At 39.0% G+C, this 27,316-nt stretch overlaps 1 protein-coding gene across 2 annotated transcripts in view; it reads left to right on the top strand.

Moving 5' to 3' along the window:
- Positions 1-25,441, top strand: part of PRRG1 (proline rich and Gla domain 1) — a 160,245-nt gene extending 134,804 nt beyond the window's left edge. For both annotated transcript variants that reach the window (XM_043458378.1, XM_043458379.1), the window contains exon 4: positions 21,299-25,441. In XM_043458378.1, coding sequence (XP_043314313.1) covers positions 21,299-21,784 — 486 coding nt within the window. In that variant the 3' untranslated portion in view covers positions 21,785-25,441. The remainder of the gene's footprint in view (positions 1-21,298) is intronic.
- The last annotated feature ends 1,875 nt before the right edge of the window (positions 25,442-27,316 follow it).

Raw genomic sequence — 27,316 nt, forward strand, 5'->3', positions numbered from 1 at the left:
ATGTTGTTGCAAATGGCAAGATTTCCTTTTTTTATAGTTGATAATTGTATATTCCATTTTTGGAATATTTTTTTGGAAAATATTCCAATTTTTCCAATTGTATATTCCACATCATCTTTATCCATTCATCTGTTGACTGGACACTTAAGACTGTTTCCATACATGAGTTATTAGGAATAACTGATAGGAATTAGGAATTCCTACAGTTATAGGAATTAGGAATAACTAATAGTTATGGGAATTAGGAATAATGTTACAAATGAACATGGGGATGTGGATACCTCTTTGAGATCCTGTATTTATTTCTTTTAGATAAATACCCAGTGGAGGGATTGCTGATTGTATGGTGGTTATGATTTCATATTTTGAGGAGCCTGCATACTGTTTTCCATAGTGGCTACACCAATTTACTTTTTCACCAACAGTGCACAAGGGTTCCCTTTTCTCCCTATCCTTGCCAACACTTGTTATTTCTTATCTTTTTGGTAATAGCCATTCTGACAGGTGTGAGGTGGTATCTCCTAATGGTTTTACCTTGTGTCTCCCTGATGAGTAGTGACAGTGAGCACCTTTTCATGTACCTATTGGTTATCTATCTGTCTTTACTTTTAAAACTGTCTATTCAGATCCTCTGTCCATATTTTAACTGGATTGTCTTCAGGATTTGTAGTTTTTAGCTATTGAATTATAAGAGTTCCTTATGTATTTTGAACAGTAACCCCCAATCAGATATATGATTTGCAAATATTTTCTCCCATTCAGTAAAGCTCCCTTTTCACTTTGTTGACAGCTTGCTTTGCTGTACAGAAGCTATGTAGTTTGATGTAGCCCACTTGTTTATTTTTGCTTTAGTTGCCCATTTTTTTGGTGTCTAGTCCAAAAAATCATCACCAAAAACTGATGTCAAAGAACTTATGACCTATGTTTTCTCGTAAAAATTGTATGGTTTCAGGTCATACATTCAAGTCTTTAATACATTTTGATAGAATTTTTCCAGCGTGTAAGATAGTGGTCCAGTTTCCCCAGCACCATTTATTTTAAGAACATAATTGCCATGATTGGCATAGAATAATTAGGACTTCTCACCAGTAACAGGGCACACTGTCATTCCACCCCAAGTCAGCTTATAGCCTTATGGGTTTGACCCTATATGACATTCAGAAAACTAAGATCATGGCATCCGGTCCCATCACTTCATGGCAAATAGATGGGGAAACAGTGGCTGACTTTATTTTGGGGGGCTCCAAAATCACTGCAGATGGAGATTGCAGCCATGAAATTAAAAGACGCTTACTCCTTGGGAGGAAAGTTATGACCAACCTAGACAGCATATTAAAAAGCAGAGATATTACTTTGTCAACAAAGGCCTGTCTAGTCAAGGCTATGGTTTTTCCAGCAATCATGTATGGATGTGAGAGTTGGACTATAAAGAAAGCTGAGCACAGAAGATGCTTTTGAATCTGTGATGCTTTTGAACTGTGGTGTTGGAGAAGACTCTTGAGAGTCCCTTGGACTGCACGGAGATCCAACCAGTCCATCCTAAAGGAAATCAGTCCTGAATATTCATTGGAAGGACTGATGTTGAAGCTCAAACTCAAGTACTTTGGCCACCTGATGTGAAGAGCTGACTCATTTGAAAAGACCCTGATGCTGGGAAATATTGAGGGCGGGAGGAGAAGGGGACAACAGAGGATGAGATGGTTGGATGGCATCATCGACTCCATGGTCATGGGTTTGGGTAGACTCCGGGAGTTGGTGATGGACACGGAGGCCTGGCGTGCTGCAGTTCATGGGGTTGCAAAGAGTTGGATACGACTAAGCGACTGAAATGAACTGAACTGACCCTATTTTTCTCTTGTAGCCTTTGGAATTCTTTATCTTTGGCAGTTTTAATTATAGTATGTCTTGGTTTGGGAGTCTCTGTGCTTCCTATACCTGGATATCTGTTTCCATTCCCAGGTTCAGGAAATTTTCAGCTATGAAATCATGAAATACATTATTGACCCCTTTTGCTCTCCCTTCTCCTTCTGTCACCCTCATAATGTGAATGTCAGTACATTTGATGTTGTCTAACAGAAAATCCCTTAAACTGTTTCATTTTTTAAAATTTGTTTTTCTTTTTGCTGTTCGGATTGGATAACTTCCATTATTCTATCAGCCAGATCACTTCTGTGTTCTTCTGTATCACCTAATCTGTTATTAGTTCCCTGAGTGTTTATTTCATTTCAGTTACTCTGTTCTTCATCTTGACTGGTTCTTTCTTATATTTTCTGGTGCCTTGGTAAAATTCTCTCTGTATCCATCTATTCCATGTTTCAGTTGTTAGTACTAATGCTTCGAACTCTTATCTAATTAATTTGTTCTTTCTAGATCATTAGTTGTTTTTTCAGTTTTTTTTTTATATACTAGTTGTATTTCCAGGGCTTTTTCCTTCTTTCATTTGAAATAACTTTTTTTTTCATTTATGTTTATTAGTTGGAGGCTAATTACTTTACAATATTGTAGTGGTTTTTGCCATACATTGACATGAATCGGCCATGGATTTCCATGTGTTCCCATCCACTTTCTCTGTCTCTCTGAAATGAGGTCAAACGGTTACCTGTCCCAGTCTTAAAGTGTCCTTGTGTGGCGGTGTCCCTGTGCAGTCTGCACGGGCCCAGTGGCTCTGGTGAGAGAGCTGGGTCTGAAGTGAGCACAGGTCAAGCTTTCACCTATGAAGTGCTGGCAGTTACCACCTCGGTGGGAGGTGCGCTGGGGCCAGAGCCAGTGCCAGGGCTGAGCCAGCGCCGCTCCTGCTCTCCGCGGCACCACTGTCCTGATGGGGGCGGGGGTAGGTCCTGGAGAAGCCTGACCTGTTCCCTCGAAATACACATTCTCCTTGCTCCCAGCAATGGCCCCTTTGGCACAGAGGGGAGCAGCGCTGCAATGAGAGGCTGGAGTGGGTGCGCTGGGAAGGCTGGGGTGCATTATGGGATGGTCCCCACATGCCAGCCCGAGCTCCAGACAGCTACCTGTCAACCCACTGCCGCCACCGCGGGCCAGCAGTGGCTGCTCTCACCCCACTCAGATGTGGTGCGGGCTGTGAGCCGGCTCCACCCCCCGCATCTCAGTCTACTTCCTCTTCCTTGTTGAAGGAATAAGCAAGCTTGTGCATGTGGTTTGCAGGGCTGGAGTCTCAATTTCTTACAGCCCACTGGTTTGCAAACCAGCAAACAGGACTCGTCTTCGCAGTATTGGACCGCAGGGCTGGGGTGCCTAATATGTGGTTCAGACCGCTTACTACCAAGGAGAATCTCCCACCCCATGATAGTCCCCTGGCTTTCTCTGTCTCCTCCTAGGTATGTGGGTCCCAAGCTGGTCGCTTTTCCTCTCTTCCTAAGCAGCTCTGCAGATCTTTGTTTACAGCCTTGATTGTAGAAGAGCCTTTCTGCCAGTCTCCAGTTTGTTTTCAGTGAGAATTGCTCGCTCCACATGTAGATGTATTTTTGATGTGTTCCTGAGGCCAGGTGAGCTCAGCCTCCTCCCACTCTGCCATCTTGATTTCCTCCCTCCCCTATGTTTCTCTTTGTTTTTAAATTGGATACTTGCTTTACAATGTTGTGTTGGTTTCTGCCGTAGGACAGAGTGAATCAGTCATAATTACATGTAGATCCCCTCCCTCGTGTGCCTCCCTCCCCCCTTCCATCCCACCCTTCTAGGTCGTCACAGAGCACCTGGCTGGGCTCCCTGTGTTATAATAGAACACCTTCTTCCCACTACTTTACACGTGATAGAGTATTATATTAATGTTACTTTCTCAATTTGTCCTTCCCTCTCCTTTCCCTACTGTGTCCACAAGTTGGTTCTCTACATCTGCATCTCCATTCCTTACCTGCAAATAGGTTTATCAGTATTATTTTTGTAGATTCCATATGCATGTGTTAATATATATTTGCTTTTCTCTTTGACGTTTACTCTGTGTAGCAGGCTCTAGGTTCAACCACGTCGCTATCACTGACTCAAATTTGTTCCTTTTTATGGCTGAGTACTATGGACATGAGTTTGAGTAAACTCTGGGAGTTGGTGATGGACAGGGAGGCCTGGCGTGCTGCGATTCATGGGGTCGCAAAGAGTCGGACACGACTGAGCAACTGAACTGAACTAAACTGAATATTCCACTGTGTCTGTGTACATCTTCTTTATCTGGTCATCTATCAGTGGACATCTAGGTGGCTTCTATGTCTTGACTATTGTAAATAGTTTTACAGTGAGCACTGGGGTACATGTGTCTTTTTCAATTGTGGTTTTTACAAGGTATATGCCCAGTAATGGGATTGCTGGGTCATAGGGTAGTTTTATTCCTAGTTTTTCTTTTTAAGGAATCTCCATGCTGTTCTCATAGTGGCTGTACCAATTTACATTTCCACCAACAGCACAAGAGGGTTCCCTTTTCTCCACTTCCTCTCCAGCATTGATTGATTGTAGATTTTTTTTTTGATGGTCATTCTGATAGGTGTGAGGTGATACCTCATTGTAGTTTTGATTTGTATTTCTGTAATAAGCGATGTTGAGCATCTTTTCATGTGTTTATTGGCCATCTGCCTCCCCTATTTTTTGTTTAAAGACCGGAAAGTTATCAGGAACCTCTACTAGTCAGAGTTCTTTCCATGAGTGTTCTTGAAAATGAAGCACTTTGTGTACGAATAGTCTGGCAAAAGCAACAAACAATAACTCTAATGACAAAAAGACAAATGTCTGTCATTAAAAATGTGATGAGAGTTCATAATAATGTAGTTTACATGGATATTTGGTTATTCCAATCACAGAGAACATTTTAAGATGATAACTAGATGTATAATAACAGTCTACTAGGACATATTAGAGTTTTAGGAATTTTATAAAATTTCTGGGACTACAATATTAACATATATATATATATGTGTCAAATAAAACCTTGAGAAGGTTTACAATTACTTCTTATTTATTAATAATTACCATATAATTTAACATATCAAATAAACCTAAGTAAAGTCTCTCTCTTTTTTGTAAGGAGAGACAACACATCTTTTGACATGTTCCAGGATACTTCTGGAAAATCACAAAAGTAGTTCAAGGTCAAGAAGACTTCATTTGGTAATTTGATGTGGGGGAAGTTTGTCAAAAGAATCTCAAAATATTAAAACAAATAGGATCATAGGTCCTTCTGAAACAATACTGAGTTTTCCATTTAATCAAAGTGACAAAGACTTACCAGGAAAATACAAAAAGTTGCAAAATTGTAAAAACAACACCTTAGCTCTTTTAATAGAGAAGACTGAGTGTTTTTAACTTGCCAGAGACTTGATAAAACACCAAGCACAGGAAATTATTTTTGATAAAACATAGGATCTTTGTTTTCTAGGCAAATTTATTAAAAAGTAAAGAGAAACCTTTCAGTCTTATCAGGAGCAGACCAGTAGCTCATGAAAATTTTGTCCTTTTAGCAAATGAAAGAAAATTAAGTTTTAGATTCCTGTACATACACTACTTAAACTTACTTAAAAAAAAAAAACTTACCATAAAATTATTCCATTTTTAGCTAGCTTGAGTACCCAAGATAAAGTTCTTTCTCTCTGCCCTCAACTTCCTATATCCATTCAGTTAGACCTTTATGTTACTCTTTTCATTATGAAACACCCAGTTTTATTTTTTACATTTATGTTTAATTGAAGGATAATTGCTTTACAGTATTGTGTTGGTTTCTGCCATCCATCAGCATGAATCAGCCTCAGGTATACATATGTCCCCTCCCTCTTGAACCTCCCTCCCACCTCCCACCCCCCCCCACCCCTCTAGGTTGTTACAGAGCACCGATTTCAGCTCCCTGCTTCATACAGGCAATTCCCACTGGCTGTCTGTTTTACATATGGTAATGTATGTTTCCATGTTACTCTCTCCATATATATCCCACCCTCTCCTTCCTACACAAGTCTGTTCTCTATGTCTGGAAACACCCAGTTTTACTTTAGGATAAAATAACTTTCATTTCCTTTTTAAAAAATGCATCTCCATACATTATATCTTTTCTTAGCCAAAACATCCAGCTTATTTGGCATAGTGATATTTCTTTCTCTTAGTATTTCTAGTAGTTTTAATTACATGTATTAGCATTCTGAACCTTTAGAAACCTTAACTAAGAAGTAAGCACTTGTGAATCACTGTACAAGTAGTCTGTAGAGTGGAACACATCTGAATACAATTCAGAATTTCTAGAAGCACATGACTTCTCATAGTATAATCTTTTAATGTGGCACATGTCTGCTGACAGATCCCAGTATCTTTAGCTTCTCTGTAGTGAGACGTCAAAGGTGACAAAACCTATATTGGGTAATTAATCTATATTTTCTCATTTGATGATGATTCAGATATGCATTGAATTGCCATCATTTATCTTAAGTTAGAAAAACTGTAAGGTTTCAAGTTACTAAAAGATTTGAGTAACTCTTTAAGTAGACATAGCATGAAACATAAATTCGGTAGGAAAGTTCACTTCTAAATATGTATCCCAATTATGTCTATTTAATGAGGAGTTTCTTCCCTCCTGGACTGGTTTGATCGCTTTGCTGTCCAAGGGACTCTCAGGAGTCTTTTCCAGCACCATAGTTCGAGAACTTAATTCTTCTGTGCTCAGCCTTCTTTATGGTCCAACTCTTCATCTGTACATGACTACTGGAAAAATCGTTAAGTTTGGCTATAGGCACCTTTGTTGGCAAAGTGATGTCTCTGCTTTTCAATACACTGTCTAGGTTGTCATAGATTTTCTTCCAAAGAGCAAGCATCTGTTAATTTCATGGCTGCAGTTACCGTTTGCAGTGATTTTAAGGTCAAAGAAAAGAAAGTGTCTCCGTTTCCATTTTTTCCCCTATCTATTTGCCATGAAGTGATGGGATCAGATACCATCTTAGTCTTTTGAATGTTTACACAGGTTTTTCACTCTCTTCTTTAACCTTCAACAAGAGGCTCTTTAGTTCTTCTTTGCTTTCGTCCATTAAAGTGGTATCATCTTCATATCTGAGGCAGTTGATATGTCTCTCTGCAATCTTGATTGCAGCTTGTGAGTCGTCGAGCCCAGCATTTCGCATGATGTACTCTGTATAGAAGGTAAGTAAGCAAGCTGAGAATATACAGCCTTGACATACCCCTTTCCCAATTTTCAACCAGCCTTTTGTTCTATGTCCAGTTCTGTTACTTCTTGACCTATATACAGATTTCTCAGGAGGCAGGTAAGGTAGACTGGTATTCCCATCTCTTGAAGAAATTTCCACAGTTTGTTCTGATCCACACATCAAAGGCTTTAGCCTAGTCAATGAAATGGAAGTAGATGTTTTTCTGGAATTGTCTTGCTTTTTCGTTGATCCAGCAGATGTTGGCAATTTGTTCTCTGGTTCTTCTGCCTTTTCTAAATCCAGCTTGTATATCTGAAAGTTCTCAGTTCATGTACTGTTGAAGCCTAGCTTAAAGGATTTTGAGCATTTCTTTGCTAGTATGTGAAACGAGCACAATTGTGTGGTAGTCTGAACATTCTTTGGCATTGCCTTTCTTTGGGATTGGAATGAAAACTGACCTTTTCCAGTCCTGTGGCCACTGCTGCGTTTTCCAAATTTGCTGGCATATTGAGTGCAGCACTTTCACAGCATCATCTTTTAGGATTTGAAATAGCTCAACTGAAATTCCATCACCTCCACTAGCTTTGTTCGTAGTGATGCTTCCTAAGGCCAACTTGACTTCGCACTCCAGGATGTCTGGCTCTAGGTGAGTGGTCACACCATTGTGTTTATCTGGGTCATGAAGGTCATTTTTGTATAGTTCTTCTGTGTATTCTTGCTACCTCTTCTTAATATCTTCTGCTTCTGTTAGGTCCATACCATTTCTGTCCTTTATTGTGCCCATCTTTGCATGAAATGTTCCCCTGGATCTCTAATTTTCTTGAAGAGATCTCTAGTCTTTCCCATTCTATTGTTTTCCTCTATTTCTTTGCATTGATCACTGAGGAAGCTTTCTTATCTCTCCTTGCTAGTCTCTGGAACTCTGCATTCACTTGGGTATATGTTTCCCTTTCTCCTTTGCCTTTTGCTTCTCTTCTATTCTCAGCTATCTGTAAGACCTCCTCAGACAACTCGTTTGCCTTCTTGCATTTGTTTTTCTTTGGAATGGTTTTGGTCACCACCTCCTATACAATGTTACGAACTTCCATGCATAGTTCTTTAGGTACACTGTCTATCAGATCTAATCCCTTGAATCTATTTGTCACTTCCACTGTATAATCATAAGGGATTTGATTTAGGTCATACCTGAATGGTCTAGTGATTTTCCCTACTTTCTTCAAAGTAAGTCTGAATTTTGCAATAAGGAGTTCACGATCTCAGCCACATTCAGATCCTGGTCTTCTTTTTCCTAACTGTATAGAGGTTCTGCATCTTCGGGTACCAAGAATATAATCAATCTGATTTTGGTATTGACCATCTGGTGATGTCCATGTGTAGAGTCATCTTTATATTGTTGAAAGATGGAGTTTGCTATGACCAGTGTGTTCTCTTAGCAAAACTCTTGTTAGACTTTGCCCTGCTTCATTTTTTACTCCAAGGTCAAACTTATCTGTCACTCCAGGTATCTCTTGACCTCCTACTTTTTCATTCCAATCCCCTACAATTGAAAGGACTTCTGTTTTTCTTTTGGTGTTAGTTCTAGAAGGTCTTGTAGGTCTTCATCGAATCATTAAACTTCAGCATTCACCAGGGCTTCCCTTGTGGCTCAGCTGATAAAGAATCCGACTGCAATGCAGGACACCTGGCTTTGAACCCTGGGTTGGGAAGATCCCCTGGAGAAGGGAACAGCTACTCACTCCAGTGTTCTGGCCCATGGACTCTATAGTCCATGGGGTTGCAAACAGTCGGACATGACTGAGCGACTTTCACTCTTCAGCATTACTGGTCGGGGCACAGACTTGGATTACTGTGATATTGAATGGTTTGCCTTGGAAACAGAGATCATTCTGTCATTTTTGAGATTGCACCCAAGTACTGCATTTCAGACTCTTTTGTTGACTGTGAGGGCTACTCCATTTCTTCCAACGGATTCTTGCCCACAATAGTAGATATAATGGTCATTGGAATATAATTCACCCATTCCGGTTCATTTTCGTTCAGTGATTCCTAAAATGTCGACGTTCACTGTTGCCATCTCCTGTCTGACCACTTCCAATTCGCCTTGCTTCATGGACCTAACTGACATTGCAGGTTCCTGTACCATATTCTTCTTTACAGCATCAGACTTGACTTTCACCACCAGACACATCCACAACTGGGCAACGTCTCCATTTTGGTGCAGTGTCTTTTTTTCTTTCCAGATCTATTTCTCCAGTCTTCTCCAGTAGGAAATTGGACACCCACCGACCTTGGGGGCCTATCTTCCAGTGTCATATCCTTTTGCCTTCCTGTACTGTTCATCAGTCTATTGTAGACAGCATATATACAGGTGTTGTTTTCACAGCCAGCCAGCCAGTCTGTGCCTTCTGGTTGAAGTATTGAATCAGTTGACATTTAAGGTAATTATTAATATGTATGTTCCTACTGTCATTTTTTAAATTGTTTTGGGTTCCTTTTTAAAGGTCTTTTTCTCTTCCTTTCTTCTTTTGTTATCTTCTCTTGTGATTTCATAAATAACTTTAGTGTTGTGTTTGGATTCATTTTTCTTTTTTATGTCTGTGTATCTGTTGTCGATTTTTGGTTTGTAGTTCCTATGAGGATTTTTCCCCATGAGGTTTTGATACTGCATTCTCTGCATGTACAAGGTTGTTTTAGTTTCCATTGTCTCAATTTCCAGTTCATTTCCAGTATCTTGTACTGGCCTCATGATTGCTGGTTTTGATATCGTATTTGTGTGCAGATTATTTCTAACATGTACCATTTATTTGCTCTGACTGGTAAGGTTTCCCATTGGTAATTGTCTTGTTTCTGGTTGTGGCCTTTTTTTTTTCCTGCCCCAGAGAAGTTCTTTTAGGCTTTAATGTAAAGATGGTCTCATGGTGCTGGATTCCATTAGCTTCTGCTTGTCTGTAAACCTCTTGATTTTTCTGACAAATCTAAACGAGAGCTTTGCTGGGCAGACTTTTCTTGACTGTTATTTCTTGCCTTTCATCACTTTAAATATATCATCCTTCTCACTTCTGGCCTGCAGAATATCTGCTGAAAAGCCAGCTAATAACCTTATGGGAGTTCCCTGGTATGTTATTTATTGCTTTCCCCTTTAGTATGTGTTAATATTTTCTCTTTATAATTTTTTTCAGTTTGATTAGTATGTGTCTCAGCATGTTCCTCCATAAGTTTATCTTACCTGGGACTGTATGTATTTCCTGGACTTTGTTTCCTTTCTCATGTTAGGGGAATTTTTGGCTATTATCACTTCAAATATTTCCTCAGGGCCTTTCTTTCTCTCTTCTCCTTCTGGGACCCCCTAGAGTGGGAATGTTGGTGCATTTAGTGTTGTCCCAGAGGTCTCTGAGACTGTCCTCATTTATTTTCATTCTTTTTGTCTGTATTTTGTTCTACAACAGTGATTTCCACTATCCTTTCGGCCCACTAGTCGTTGTTCTGCCTCAATTATTCTGCTAGTGGGTCCTTCTAGTATCTTTTTCATTCCAGTGATTGTATCGCTAATTCATTTGTTTGTTCTTTAACTGTTAAGTGTCTCTTGTATCTTTCTTGATCTGTGCCTCCATTCTTTTCCAAAATCCTGGGACATCTTCACTATCATTATCCTTGTTAGATAAGTTGCCAGTCTTCACTTCATTTGGGTTTTCTTGTGGGTTTTTATCTTGGTCCTTCGCCTGGAACATATTTGCCATCTCTCAGGTCTTCTAACTTTCTGCTGGCTGCAGGACTGCAGCTCATTTTCTTCCTGTTATCTGTCCCCTGGTGTGTGAGTTTAGTCCTGGGGCTTGTGCAGGCTTCCTGGTGGGAGGCACTGGTTCACCTCCTTAAAGTTGTCAGGAGGTGCTGGCACCTGATGTTCATGACAGGATATTTATATTTGTCCATCGTGTAGCAACATCATGGCAAGTACTGCACCCCATGGGATCTCATCAGGTCAGGGGGCAAAGAGCGAAATAGTTGTGAGGCAGTGACATAGAGACTGTAGGCCTCTTGTATTTTCCCTTTCATTGTAGCCACCAGTTTCCTGTCACAAGGCTCTCTCTCTGTTCTGGGTTAAGTCTCTCAGCCCAGGCATGACCCACCAACATGATTGTCACAAGAAGAGGTCTCTTATCTTCCTTACCTATAGGAATCCTTTCATCCTGCCTTTAACCCAGAGCCTCCCCTTGGGCAGTGACAACAGCCTGGTGATCCAGTCTCCCTTCATAAGCTCTCCTTGGCCTTGAGGTATGGAGTACCCTCACACACATTCATAGTCAGTTTAGTCAATTAAAGTCTCTATAATTAACAGTCTACTCACCTCGCCTTGAGCACACTGCTCTAGGTATACTGCTGAGTTGTTATAATAGCCATGAAACTTTGGGATAAGATCCTGAACACAGTATACAACCGAGGCAGTATGTGAAGGCACACCGCAGCTCAACAGACCTCAAGTAAGTAAGCAGTGCTCCTCCTCCTTTTTTGGGCAAGTATTTGAGAAGGATTGGTATTAATAATTCTTTGAATGTTTTGTACATTTTACCAGTGAAATGGTCTGGTCCTTGTCTTTTGTTGGGAGGTTTTTAAATTAATCTCCTCACTAGTAATTGTTCATATTTTCTAGTCATGATTCAGTCTTGGTGGTTGTACATTTCTAGTAATTAATTTTATTTTAGGTTGTCAAATTTGTTGGCATGTGATTGTCCATTGTAGCCTCTTACAGTTTCTGTGGTACCAGCTGTAATAGCTCCTATTTTCTGATTTTTATTTCAGTCCTCCTTTTTTCTCAGGAGACTAAAGGCTTGTCAATTGTGTTTATCTTTGTAAAGAACCAGCTCTTAGTTTCACTGATTTTTCTATTGCCTTTTTAGTTCCTATTTCATGTGTTTCCACTCTGTTATTTCCTTTCTTCTACTAACTTTGACCTTAGTTTTTCCTTCTTTTTCTAGTTCTTTGAGGTATAAAATTAGGTTGTTTCTAATTTTTGTTTTATGATATAGGAATTTATTGTGATGAACTTCCCTTTAGAACTGCTTTTGCTTCATCCCATAAGTTTTGGTATGTTTTATTTCCATTTCATCTGTCTTGGGAATTTTTTTCTCTTTGATCTCTTCATTGACACATTGGTTCTTCATATGTTGTTTAATCTCTGCATATTTCTGAATTTTCCAGAGAAAGGGGTCAATGGAACAAGAGTATATAACACTTGTAAATATTCATGCACCCAACATAGTGGGTACCTCAATATATAAAGCAAATATTAATGGCTCTAGAGGGAGAAATAGCAGTTTATAATGATAGTAGGGGACTTTAATACCTCACTTTCATCAATGGACAGATCAACCAGACAGAACACCAGTCAGGAAACATCAGCCTTAAATGTGAATGATAATGATAATCGTAAGTTGTATCATGAACCCTTGATCAATTGATAACATCTCCAGGCAATAACATTGGTGTAACAAACACATATCAATATGTTTTAAGAAAGTGATACAATTAGCATTAATGTATAAAGTTCTTAAAGCTTAACACTGATCAGGGGTTTATTATACAACTTATAGTTGTCATTATCATTCACATTTTGCTCTGTTAGGTTTTTGTTCCAACCTTGTATATGTTATAAACACAAGTGTATTACCATAACATTTTCAAAACTGACACATCAAGAAATTTCTCATTTCCACAAAATGCACCTTGTCAACTCCAGGTAAAAGAACAGACTCTAAGTGAAATAATACCCACAGGACTAAAGAAAACTGCCACCAGAAAGTACAGAGTGTCCTTCCAGGGAAAAGAGCAGTGAAACAGTATATTTGAAATAGATGCTCTGTCCTCCCGCACAGAGTGCCAGCTATACTGCCTCTAAAGAAATATTAGAATGCTTTAGTAAGAGATGCACAAGTACAAAAAAAAAGTTTTTGACTCAAATGCAGATGTTCACTATTCATTTACATAACAAATCACTGGCCACAAAAATCCCCAGGTTATGTCTTGCAACAATGAAGCATAGGTATATATTTATTGCTGTTTTGTTGGGTAAGTGTTTTCTTACTGCTTTGCAGGCCCTCTAGTCATTCCTCTGTTGTTCTTTTCCTTTGTGGTGATGATTTTCTTTAATAGTATGCTTTAATCTTAAGTGTCTACTACAGGTTTTTGCTTTATGGCTACCATGAGGCTTACACATACAAGTTATCAACTTAAGTTGTTGTAAATTTGAACACATTCTGAAGTTCTACATTCTTACTCCTCCCCCCTCCATTATGCTTTTCATATCACATTTTACATCTTTATATCTTATATATCCCTTATATACAGTTAACCCTTGAACAACATGGGTTTGAACTGCGCAGGCTCACTTATACATGGATTCTTTTTTTTCACTAAATTTGTACGCTAGGACTATACAATGTACACTTGGTTGAATCTACAGATGTGGAACTGTTCTATGGGAATTTTCCAAGTGGGTAGAGGGTTGGTACACCTAACCCCTGTGTTGTTCAAAGGTCAACAGTAATGGGATTGTAGGTAGGTAGTTTTAGTACTACTTTCGTCTTTTAATGTTCATACTAGCTTTATAAATGATTAATCTACCATTTTACTACATTATGTACCTTTTTATTACATTTTATGATTTACCTTTAGTACCCTTTTTTTCAGCTTAAAGAAAATTCTGTAACATTTCTTATAAGGCTGGTGATGAACTCCTTTACCTTTTGCATGTCCATAAAACCCTCTTCCCAACTCTGAATAACTATTTAGATGGGGAGTGTATTCTTGGTTGGACGTTTTTTCCCTTTCAGCACTTGGAATATATCATGCCACTCCATCCTGGCCTTCAACATTTCTGCTGAAAAATCTACTGCTGGTCTTATGTATGCTACATATTGTTTTCCTTTTGCTGCTTTTAAAAGTCTCTCCTTTACTTTTTAATTAAAAAAGTAAATTAATCTGTCTTGGTGTGTGTCTCTTTGGGAAACCTGGAGAGTTCCAAACAAGATAACCCCAATCTGGATGTCTCTTTCCTTCCCCATTCTTTCTTTAAAATATCTTTGCACACCTTTCTCTCTCTCCTCCTCCTGGCACCTCCCTAAAATGCAAATCTGAAGTTAGTTCAATGTTGTCCCGAAAGTCTTTTAAGCTATCTTCATTTTTTTTTTTTCTTTTTGCTGCTCTGACTGGGTAAGTTTCACTCACCTGTCTTCAAATACATTGACCTTTTCTGCATCATCTAGTCTGCTGTTGAACTCCTCTAGTGTATTCTTTAGCTCTGTAACTTCCATTTGAGGTTATCACTGTGTGTGCCCATTCCTTTCCTGTATTCAATAGCACCTTTATGATTATTGTTTTGAACTCTTCATCAGATAAGTCACTTACCTCTGTTTCGTTCAAGGTTTGTTCCTGAGGTTTCATCATTCCTCTCATTTTCCTTGGCTCTCTGTGGTGGTTTCTATTGAGTAGATGAAACCACCACCTCTCCCAGTCTTGAAGAAGTAGTCTACAAAAGAAGAACCTTGTCATTCACCCCTGTCCTAGCTCTTGGTTGCCTGTCAAACCTTTGTGATTGTTCAAGCAGCCCATTTTATTTCTAATGACTCCCAGTCCTTGGGGGTGTGCCAAGACATTTCAGTGACCCAAAGGAGAGGATCACCATCAGCACCTCCATTCAGGCTGATGAGAAGCCAGGCCTCCAACAGCAGCTTTTAAAATGTGCGAACATAATCTATAGTCCTGTGGGGTAAGTCATCTGACTACCAGGGCCCAGTGGTATAGACTTGTGTCCTAGGCAGCAGCCTACAAAGTCGGGGTCCCAGATTGAGGGTACAGGCTCCTTTCTAGGAGATACCAGCAGCCTGGAGCAGTGTGGGGGGAGAGTGCAAAGGTACCATCCACTGGCCTTCATCCACAGAGTGCCCTCAGAAATCCCTATATAAGCACCAAACCAGAATCTTGCTCCTCAGCCTGAAGCTCTAAGACAAGGAAAGAAGGATTTTTCACACAAAAATTGGGCTGTGTTTCAATCTGTTGTCTGTGCTCTGCCCTGAGAGTGGTAGCCAGCCAGGAACTATCATATCTGTTCCACTACCGAGAGGTGACAAACACAGGAGCTGCTAGCCATCCTGGAGGGGACTAGAGGGGGCCTGAGCTGTATGTTTCCATAGAAACCTGCCCCTCAGGCCACAGCTGTGACATAAAGCCTCTTTCCAGGATGCCAAGGTGGCCCCTGCTGTCCTCCACCCCGAGAGCATTGCGTTAGGCCTAAAAGATGTCTATGTTATCTCAGAGGCCTGTGCCTCAGGCCGATTGATGCTTTAAGCACGTGAGTCTCTTTCACAGAAGTCTGGGTGTTTCTGAGTTGGCTGCCGCTGCCCTGAGTCCGCTCCCATCCTGCGAAGTACAGTTGGGGTGCCCCCACGTGAGCTCAAATCCTTTACTCCTCAAGGAGAACAGCTCATGTTTCTGAGACCCCTCCCAATGACAGGTCCTCACACGACAGGTGGGGTCTATGGGGAGGTTGTGACCCAGCCTTTCCTACCCACCTCAGTATAGGTTTTCCCTGGCTCACCTGATGAGTAGAAGTTGCTCTGCTAGTTTTTTAGGTTTTTTCCAGAAAACAGTCGTTCCCTGCGTAGAGCTGATGTGTCCACAGAAGGAACTGCAACCCTAAAATGATGGATTTTTACCAGTTTTTTTCTTTTTTTCCATTTTCTCTTTTTTTTTTTTTCATTTATTTTTATTAGTTGGAGGCTAATTACTTTACAATATTGTAGTGGTTTTTGCCATACATTGACATGAATCAGCCATGGATTTACATGTGTTCCCCATCCCGATCCCCCCTCCCACCTCCCTCTCCACCCAACCCCTCTGGGTCTTCCCAGTGCACCAGCCCTGAGCACTTGTCTCATGCATCCAGACATGTATATTATCAAGGGTGAAACAGATCACCAGCCCAGGCTGGATACCAGTCAGTTTTTAATGCTGCTTACAAGGGATATTTTGGGACTTGAGAGTTCTCCTGTTGCCTCTTATACTGGGGACGGCTATCGGTTCCCACCTCAAGTATCCTGAATCTAAACCTTCACAGTTTTTTACAACCATTACCATTATACCTAAATTACAGAGTTTTTTACTTTATGTAAGCTGTATGCTACCTAGCAAAATAATAATCCCCATAGTTATTTTCTAAAAGATAGAACTGTAACTTCTGAACACGTTTGAGTCAGTTCTAATGAGGTGGGTGAAGTTAAGTCAAAAAGAGAAGACAACTATCACATTATATTGTATATATATGGAATCTAGAAACATGGAACTGATGAACCTGTCTGCAGGGCACCCAAAGCCAGTGCTCTGTGACAACCTAGGGGGTGGGAGGTATAAAGGGAGTGGACATATGTATATCTGTGGCTGATTCATGTTGATGTATGGCAGAAACCATCACAATACTGTAATTATCCTCCAATTAAAACAAAAGAAAAACTGTACCTTGTTCATCCTCCAGCCATATCATTTACAACTTATAGTAAAATAAGTTGACACCATGCTTATCATAAATATTGCTTCTCAGCAAATTGTATACACTCTAGTGGCAATTTTCAAGAGAATGCCTTATCTTTTATATTGTACTTCATAATTTACAAGTAGTCTTTGTTTTCTCAGAAGTTAGATCAACATAGTCCTACTCTTTTGATGAAGGAAAGAACATAAAGTAACTTTTACAGGCATTTTTTTTTTTACTCTAGAACACCCATCTAGATAAAGAATCTTAATAGTGTTGAACGACCTCTTGCTGGAGTATTCCGACTTGTTCCCAACAAGGCAGCTTTTGGAGTTAGGATTGTGGCTTCTGTCCCTTGTCTCTGGTGGTCTTTCCTTCCCTGTCATGCTTGTTTAGTAAAAGGGAGAATATGGCTGATTCATATCAATGTATGACAAAACCCACTGAAATGTTGTGAAGTAATTAGCCTCCAACTAATAAAAAAATTTAAAAAAAAAAAAAAAAGGGAGAATATGAGTGCTGAGTATAAATGCTGCCGGACCCTCAGCAATACAAACTCACTGGGCACATCACCCACTTCCAAACTTTACCACATAGGTAGGTTCTGAGCTGATTACTCAAAGACTGGAAAAATATTCTTGGCTTTACTCTTTGAATTTAGGAATAGGGTCCTTCAGGCCTGGAGTCACTCAAATTCCACTTAAAAATGGTATTGAGAAAATTCAAATCAGAAAAGCAGACATTTTATAATAAAATAGCGACAAATTTGGTTTGGTAGACTCTTTCACATACTGACCTACTATGATGAAACATCTATCTTTTGGGGCTCTTGCCTCCAAAATAATTGTCAAAAAACTAAAGAAAATATAAAAAGCAACAAGGGAAAAGCAACAAATAACAACCAATGGATCACTGAAGAAAAAAAAATAATTCATTTGTCTCTAGGTAAACAAAAGCATGACAATCCAAAACATATGGGATGCAGCAAAAGCAGGGAAGCTTACAGCAATACAATGTTACCTCAGGGAACAAGAAAAACACTCAAATAATCTAACCTTACACTTATAGCAGCTAGAGAAAGAACAAACAACCCCAAAGTTAGTAGAAGGAAAGAAATCATAAAGCACAAATAAATAGAAAACAATAGAAAAGATTAGTGAAACTAAAAACTGCTTCCTTGAAAAGATAAACATAATTGATAAACCTTTAGCCAGACTCATCAAGAAAAAAGAGGGCACAAACCTAACATTAGGAACGAAACGGAGAATTTACAACACTCACCACAGAAATACCGAGGATTATAAGGCAACTATATAAAATGGACAAATTCTTAGAAAGGTACAATGTCCCAAGATTCAACTAGGAAGAAATACAAAATATGAACAGACCTGTCACAAGTACTGAAACTGTGATTTAAAAACTCCCAACAAATGCTAAGGCATAGATTTGTAATCCCTAGGTCTGCTTACCATAATAAGAGCCGCCTATCTTTTAGGGTGCTGGTGGAAGGTCATGGGATCTGAAACCTGACATCAGTATTTCAAAACATGAAGAAAACAATCTCTCATTATTAATAAGTATGTAAGTACATGTAAAAAAAAACCAAAAAACCTCCCAACCAAAAAAGTCCAGGACCAGATGGCTTCACAGGTGAGTTCTCTAGAAGAGTTAACACCTATCCTTCTGAAACCCTTCCACAAAATTGCAGAGAAGGAACACTCCCAAACTCATTCCATGACACCACCATCAACCATCACCTTGTTACCCAAACTAGATGAAGATACCACAAAAAAAGAAAATTATAGGCCATTATCACTAATAAACATACATAGACACAAAAATCCTCAACAAAATACTGGTAAACCGAACCCAACAGTATATTAAAAGGATCACACACTATGATCAAATGGGATTTATCCCAGGGATGCAAGGGTTCATCCATATCTGAATGATCTGCCAGACCCCTCTGATCCCTTGAGATTCATTATCTATGTAATTTTAGCCTTATCTAAAATTACTGAATCCCTTTCTTTCATTAAAATTTTCTTTCTTAAATAAACTTCCATTGCCTCTAAAGCACTGTTTTACTTGAGTCTTGAAATCACTTATTTGCTTTCTGAATATCTTCTGGCTGTTTCCAGTAAGATAAACAACAATCTAAATAGCTTAGAGAGACATAAACCTGGTTTGTCTGTTTGAATGACAGTCATTTTACTTGATTTTAAGTTAATATGTCTCTGATTCTCTTGCCTCAAGGACAGAGTAAGTCTAGTTTCCAAAGAAATAAATCTGGCAGTACCTTTTTATTCAGATCAATGAATGTTACTTGCTTTCAAACTACACATTTAGCATGATGAGAAAGATTGAATTTTCTAGGAAACTGTCCAAGTTTGACATACCATATGCATCAGGACGGACTGCTTTTTGCTTTGCTCTGACACCAGGCCTGTTGCATTCAAATGCCAGCTCCAACATTCGTGTGTTAAGTGACCTTGGTTTTATTATAAGGCAACATCTCTGAGCCTCCATTTCCTCATCTGCAAGTGGGGATGATAAGTATGCCTTCATTATTAGGTGCAGCTTGCGAATTGCATTGCCATTGGTAAAGTAAAAAGCTGGTGTGATGATTCCATTCTTGTCTAAGCTTTGTCTTTAAAACAGAATCACACTGTTATTTTCAAGGGTTAAAGTTTTTTCTCCCAAAGGAAAAAAAAATCACAACTTTGCTGCTCTTTCCTAAGTGTGCCAAGGAAACCACAGAAATTGATTTACACCAGCCAAGCATGAAAAAAAGACAGAACCATTTTCATGTGCATTATTGATTATCCAAAAGTGACTGGACAAGATTAAAAAGTCACTTTCTATTCCATTTATTCTAAGATTAGCATTATATAATTATTTGAAATCACATATTATTTGTGTTTTGTGGTTAAGATTAAATGGAGGGGAAGGAGATGGTGATCTGAGAGATGGCAAAGAGAGGAGAAATCCTCATCTCTATAGATTAAGAAAGTTACCTACAAAGTAGATACTTGGTAGGTCTCTATAAGTAGATTAATAAAAATTTTATTGGGATTTAGTAGTTTGACTTTAACTTAATTTCTAAATTTAAGTTAATTTCTAAAAAATGTACATTTGTGTAAGGATTTGACTGAAAGTTGGAGGAGAGTAGTTGTAAATCAAAAATGTTAATAGTGATTATATCTTTGCAGTGTAATTACAGATGATTGGTTTTTCCTTTTCAGAAATCTCTGCATTAGTAAATTTTTATATAATCTATATTTTCTGTAATAAAGTTGGCAATACTAAAAGTAACAGTTATACAAAAATAGCATACACTTTTATTGTTTACAAAAAGCTTCATGAGTTTTCAACCTGGATTATTACTGTTTCACTAATAAAAATTTAATTTCCCATTTGGGGTGTTGTCCTAAAATAAATGCTATACACTTTGGGATTATAGTATCTCTACTCTTGGCTTGTTTTAATGTTGCACCTTGCATATTTTCACCTGCACACCGCCTTTACTAAATCATACCATATTTCTTACAGCATATCAAACTTTTATCTTAGAATCACAGAATGTTGGAATAATTACGTACCTTATAAGACAACCAAGTTTAGGGGTGGAACACTATGGGTCATTCTTAGACCCACATAGTACTTTAAAAGCCTTTATGACTAATAAAAGAGAGTGCTATGAAACAGTTTTCGTGCCCACAGTCTTACCTTCTGCCAGGTATTTAAATAGTATCAGTAGCCTGCAAACAAATATTGTGAGAAATAAAAAACCAAACATTATTAGCTAAGCTTAAGCATTGGGGGTAGTGTTTGTACCAAGGTTTGGGATACAGATTACTCCAATTTGAAGCAGAGAATTATGATACACCAGTGAAGTGTTAATTGCTCAGTCATGTCTGACTCTTTGCGACCCCATGGACTATAGCCCACAAGGCTCCTGTCCATGGGATTTCCCAGGCAAGAATACTAGAGTGGGTAGCCATCCTTTTCTCCAGGGGATCTTCCCAACCCAGGGATCAAACCAACGTCTCCTGCATTGCAGGCAGATTCTTTATCTGAGCTACCTGGGAAGCCCATGATATACAAGAATTCATTATAATCACCACTACTTATTGAATGTTTAGATGCATTAAATCTGTGTACTCTGGGGCTGGGGGGAAATACCTGGTAGAAAAGAGCCCCAAACAGAGCTATTGGAAAACAAGGCATTCCATCTGAGCACTAAGAGCCTCCAACAGCCTGAAACAGCACAATGATGATGATGGGGTCCTTCATAAGAACCTCATAATTGGACATGAAAAATGGTATTTACCTTCTATATTAAAGGGGAGATTAGGTGGTATATTTGGAAAAGGGAAAATTCCTTATGCTTTTTCCCCTTCCAATGTATCATAACTGAAAATACAAAAATCACCAAGTCTTGAAGACCTTGGGTTCTGACTCCCCATTTTAGGGGAGGGTCCAGAGGGAGCACCATGATCTGCAGTTTCTTGTCAGGGAAAATACAGACTGCAGGTCACTGGAACCAACAAATCTTTTCATCATATTAAAAAAAACCCAGATATGCGTTCATTTGCTGTTTCCGATCTTTGGATCATGCTGATTTACAGTTAATCTCGTCTTCTATTTTCAGAAGGAATTTTGGAACACGTACACGAAAGCGCAACAAGGAGAGAGTAACAGAGGAAGTGACTGGTTTCAGTTTTACCTTACCTTTCCATTAATCTTTGGCCTCTTCATTATCCTCCTTGTCATCTTCCTAATCTGGAGATGCTTCCTAAGAAACAAGACTCGCCGACAGACGGTGACAGAAGGTCATATTCCCTTCCCTCAACACCTCAATATTATCACTACACCTCCCCCACCAGATGAAGTCTTTGATAACAGCGGGTTGTCCCCAGGCTTCTTGGAATACGTGGTTGGGCGCTCAGATTCCGTCTCCACTCGCCTGTCCAACTGCGATCCCCCTCCGACCTACGAGGAAGCCACCGGCCAGATGAACCTACGGAGGAGTGAAACAGAACCTCATCTCGATCCGCCTCCGGAGTATGAGGACATCATCAACTCCAACTCAGCCAGTGCCATTCCTATGGTGCCTGTGGTCACCACCATCAAATGAAACTGCAAACTTCTTTTTACTATAATCGTTTTTAAAATACTAATAAGAGACCTTTCTAGCACTTTACCACTACATACATGTCATGTGCATCTGACTTATTGGACTCTGACAGCATACCACTTCATATTCTCCGATTTGATTTTCATTAGTTTTGTTTCCCACTCTAAACTCTATCCATGCTCATTTTTGCTAATGGAAATATGTGAAGAGGGAAAAATACTAGTGGAGGTCTCCCTAGGAGATGTACATCGGTGTGTGCGCATGTATGTTTATGTATATATGTACATGCACATATACGTGTGTGTACATCAGCCCAGGATATGGGCACCTGTCTTAAAAAGTCATTAACATCTATCTAAATCCCCTGTAAGAGAACATTACTCACCAAAATTGGGGGTTGGGGGGAAGGCACCAACACTGTGTAACAGCAACATGCTGTTGAATTTTGAAAATAAGATGAACTTAGCCTGCTTTAAAATTTTTACAGGCTTTTGTTAACCTTCTTTAACTTTCTTAAAAGGGGAAAAAAAAGTGCATATAGTCAGTCTTGACTTGAGGAACATCTCAGAAGGTGACAGAGAGAGAAGGAAGGCATAATAATTGATACCTTGTTCCTAGTGGACAGCAAGAAAATCATTGGTCCTTCATGGCTTTTGGCTGCTTTCACAGGAGAGATTTTGGTGCTGTAATTGAGTGCCTCCCCCACAAAACTTAAACAGTGTTCACTTAGTGTCCTTGAAAGTCATATGCTATTTGTATTAACATCTTGGTGGAGTGGATTTCCTGGCAAAAGAATCATTTCTCAAGTAGATACTCAAATCAATGACAGAACTGATGCAGACTTCTCCTTGGCTCATTGGCAACACTTTTTTTCTCCATGTTACATTGCCTTTTTACTCTATCGCTCTCCTACCCGTCCCCAGAATCTTCTAGCAAGAGGAAATTTAGTTAAAACCCTGGGAATTATTTTCTTAATGTTTTTGTATAGAGTGAAGCCTTTGTCTCAAGATGATTACCAGGCAATTTTCCCTTAAATTAAGAACTGTGATTTCTGCATCATTCTCCAGTTGGCGGAGGAAGACTGCAAAGCCTGTGTTGTGCCAGGCGCACAATAAATCTAGTTATAGCTGCAAACATATCTCATGGTTGCTATTTCATTTTGTATTTTCAGATTTTTTTTAACTGCAGAATTTTTACTGAAAATCCTTGGAGCAGAGGGAACAGGCTGTGAATGAACTGCCAATATAAACTGGCTAGGAAAGAAGAAAAAATCCACCAGTTATACATGCACTGATGGAAAATGCATTCTATTGGTCAGATTTCTGTGCCACTCCCCCAATTCCTTAGTGTTGGATAAAATGGCTGATCAGACAGAAGGCAAGCAGGTTTTGGAAGCGTCATGTCCTGCGGCCTCCATATCCATCCCCACGCAGACTCCCCTAAACCCTAAGGAGGAGGACCGCTTGGGAGGACCTTAAACTAGGAGTCAGATGACCTGAATTCAGATCCCACTCTGCCATACCCTTGCCAGGCTACTTTGGGAAAGACTCATATCTGACCCTCAAGCTCCTTACTTACCTCTGAAATGGTAGTAGTATCATCCGCCCGGCCTTTCTCCTGGGGCTTTGAAAGGATGCAATGAGATGGTGTGTGTGAAAGTCATTTGTAAGACGTGAAGGGCACTCTAGGTGTAAGGTCACAGCATTGTTCCCGTTGCTCTCACGGGGGAAGAATTTTGTTTCCCTCAAATGTACCTGAGTTTTCACAGAGTGAGAAATCGAGTGGGCTGCTCCATTAGTGGCTCACAGGTTCCTAATTTGAGTGTGTGGGCTCTCAGTCCAACTCCTGTCAGCCTCTGGTCTGTGCCAATGCTGGGCCCACTTACTGACAATTGTCCGCTCAGCGCAAACAGGAGTCAGCAGATGTTGGAAAGGGAACTACGCTGACTGTGTTTAGGTAATAGGTTTTACGGCTTTCAAGGACTAAAAATTAAGAAATCTTAAACCTGGTCTCAGCAGAAATGACAGTATTGTTTTGAATTTGGCCCTGAGTACATGGTAATCTCTGGCTTCTACTTAAAGCTGAGAATGGGAGTGTTTGAGCCAGTAATGTATTTTGGTTTAAAGAAAAATTAAGGCTCCTTTTGTGTGGACTTTTTCTTTTGTCACTAATATCAGGCCTTAGATTAAACCAGCAGTTCTCAACAAATGGCCAATGAGCCCCCCTGGGAGTCCTTGAGAACATTCAAATTTGAGGGGGATCTGTGAGACCAACACTGTTTTCATAATAATACCAACACGTTGTCTTTTCACTTTCTCTCAAAAAGTTGTTAAAAACGTTAAAGTCATCTTTCCATGATTTTGTTTTAGAAAATACAGCTATTTTCTTTAAAATGCTATTTATGTTTAGCATGTAATGGACTTTTTAATTTGGGGACTTTTATATTTTTAAATCAATAAGTACTTAAATTTTTTTTCACTTTTACTTTCTAATATGGCAAATACTGGTAGCTATAAATTTCATAAACAAAAGCTCTTTGGTGTCCAGATCCCCAACAAATGTTAAAAACATAAAGGGGCCTGGAGACCAAAAGTTTGAAAATTACAGGATTAGACAAATGAGCAGGATGTTCTATTACTAACTATGCATACTTGCCATTTAATTTTACATTCTAAACTCCTGATAGTGAACTTAACGCTGCCTCTTAGAGATACCTGAATTTAAGTATAAGAATGAATGTTGATCCTTGAAGCAAAAGCCAAATAATAACACTGATCAATGGCTACAGCTTTTTAGACCGTTGTCAGAGAACACACTATTCCACAGTGCTAACTGACATCAGCCACAGGTCTCATGGCCGCATTCAGGTGATAATGACAGGCTAAGCAAATGTCTAAGATAAAATACTTTAAGAAATGGTCTCTTAGGTTAGTTTTGTTTGATCTTGGTTTGGATTTGACCTTTTTAGAAACCCTTTTGCTATCCTATCTGGTTTTGTACACTGAGTTTCTTAACATTTGTTATAATTAAAGGGGCTTGTCTGGAATAGTGTCTATTTTTATGCTTTAGCCTTTCTTACCTGACTGATATTACATTCACCTTTGATCATTTTTAATAAATGTTTATTTTTACAGATCTATTTAGTACCTTTCTTAAGAAGTAACTACATTGAATCAACCAGTGTATATTTACATGAAAGAATGGGCTACCTGGTCTTTTAGTGGATCGGTTTCCAGACATCCACCTGCAGTGCTTGTGTCTGGAATCCTAGAAGTGGCACTTTTCTGCCTCCCTGCTTTGATTGTCACAATGAATTGTATCTGTTTAAATTAAATGATTTCTCTTTTTCCTGTTGACCAGTACAAATACAGATGCTATGTTTGATTCACTGTTAATGATGACTTCAAGATTGATGATCTGATAGAAGAATTGTGGAGGGAGCTTTACCTTGGTTTTGATGATCTGATAGAATAACTGTGGAGGGAGCTTTACCTTGGTTCTGTGTAAATAGCATGTATTTGATAATATTTCACATTTTTAAACAGCTGGTTTACATTAAATTATGGTATTTAACTACTTTATGTTCATTCCAGGTAAGGTTTTTCTTATGTTTCTGTGTTTTGGGTATGCTAAATAAAGCTGTTTTTAAACTCTAAAGATTTCTTCTGCCATTTGTTAATAATTAGATTATGGTGAGATGATAAACATGCTGTATAAGCTCTTATTGTGATCTTTTTAACATGGTAAAATTATTACACTTCTTTTTTGCCTAGGAATTTAGGGAACACTGCTTAGTAATCAAAAATTACCTGCTGAAAACTTCAGGGTGTTCGAAGCCTAAGAAAGAAAGATCTTTACTACTTGTGAATGATGTTGGAATGATACAAAATGGGAACACTTGCTCCAAAGGGGTAGACTCAGTTCCCTGCTATAGTGGAGTCTGTCAAATACTGGGAACAGTGTTGTCTACAGATACAAAAGACCCGTGTTTTTCCTCAGCAGAATAGCTTGCATTTGACATGAAACACTGAGAAAGGAAAGCAAAGGATGGAAACATATATGACCACAGGACATCTCCCTAAGTATAGTTACCTCAAAGATAAGAAGCTGATGTGACGTGTCATTACCTAAGCAGGTAAATATGACTTGATCTTTACAGTATACAAAATTAAAACAATTTACTTATATCTAAGGAAAAATTTTAAGTGTAAATTGTAAGCCTAAAATATACATTTTATAAGTGTTAAGTTTAGGTACTTTTAAAAACATCGGTTTCTAAAAATTTTATAACATACATCTTAACACATCCATGAAACCTAAAACCCAGATCAAGATATTTCTAGTACGCCCCAGAAGGCTCCCTCTTACCCTATCCCCTCCTTAAAGAGAACACTATTCTCACATCAATCATAACAGATCAGTTTTTAAATTTCACACTTGGCCATATGGACTCATCCCTCTTCCTTTTTCAAAATATTTCCAAAAAGTTCAGGCTATAAATTCCAGAGCTGCTCTTCTATCTCCTGGCCCTCCTTGGAATCACCTACTCATTCTAAGCCTTTTCTACATACCTAAAGCTCCTTGAGGGCCAAAATTCTGTTTAATCCCTTTCCCTCCCTTCCACAAGTATGTGGTTGTGGTCTAGTCGCTCAGTCACCTCTGATTCTTGCAACCCCACGGACTGTAGCCCGCCAGGCTCCTCTGTCGATAGGATTTCCCAGGCAAGAATACTGGAGTGGGTTGCCACCTAAAAGTGAGGCCTTTCTAATACTATATATTGACCAAAACCTTAGTACCTTTCTGGCTGGTCTCTTGCTTGTCTTTGTTTTGTAATTCTTATCACATGCCATTTCCTTAAACTTTGTATGACAACATTTGTTCTCAGTAATTTTATTTATTTTGTCTACTGCTTTTTTTTTTTCCAGATCAAAACCTGCTATAATCTGGTCCCACAGGCTTATGTAACCTTATTTTCTTAGTAACTGAGATGATAGATACTTACAAAGTACCTACCTTGTGATAGACACTAATTGGATTAGAAAGCAATGGTGCCCATAGCTTTGTCCCTGAGAGTTAGACTGGCCTAACCTTCTAATCTTCTAATTTGGTATAACCTTAATTCCACCCCATCTCACAGACAGTCTTCTGGCTGAAAGTTTTATATTATAATTAGTCATCTTCATCATGCAGTCCTACCAGGCTATATTGTGATTTTTTAAGTTTTTAATAATGGAAACAAAGTTTGAAATATTTTCTTCCGAGAACCCTAATATATTAAACAGATGAGACGATGATGGCTGATGACAGAAGTGAGAAGCTTGGAACCTCACCATCTATGACCTTCCTTATCAATTACCCTTACTTCAGGTCAAAGTTCTCTCTGCAAATGCTAGAATTTGATGAACATCATCACTTAACATCTCCTATTGATGGCCAGTTTCTTAGTCCCTCATCTTTACATACACACTAAAACAGCAATCTGCAGGATCTCTTCCACTAAAGGACTGCTGAGAGTTTTAACGTTCTTTCTGG

Source organism: Cervus canadensis, chromosome X, assembly GCF_019320065.1.
Source record: "Cervus canadensis isolate Bull #8, Minnesota chromosome X, ASM1932006v1, whole genome shotgun sequence".
NCBI lineage: Eukaryota > Metazoa > Chordata > Mammalia > Artiodactyla > Cervidae > Cervus > Cervus canadensis.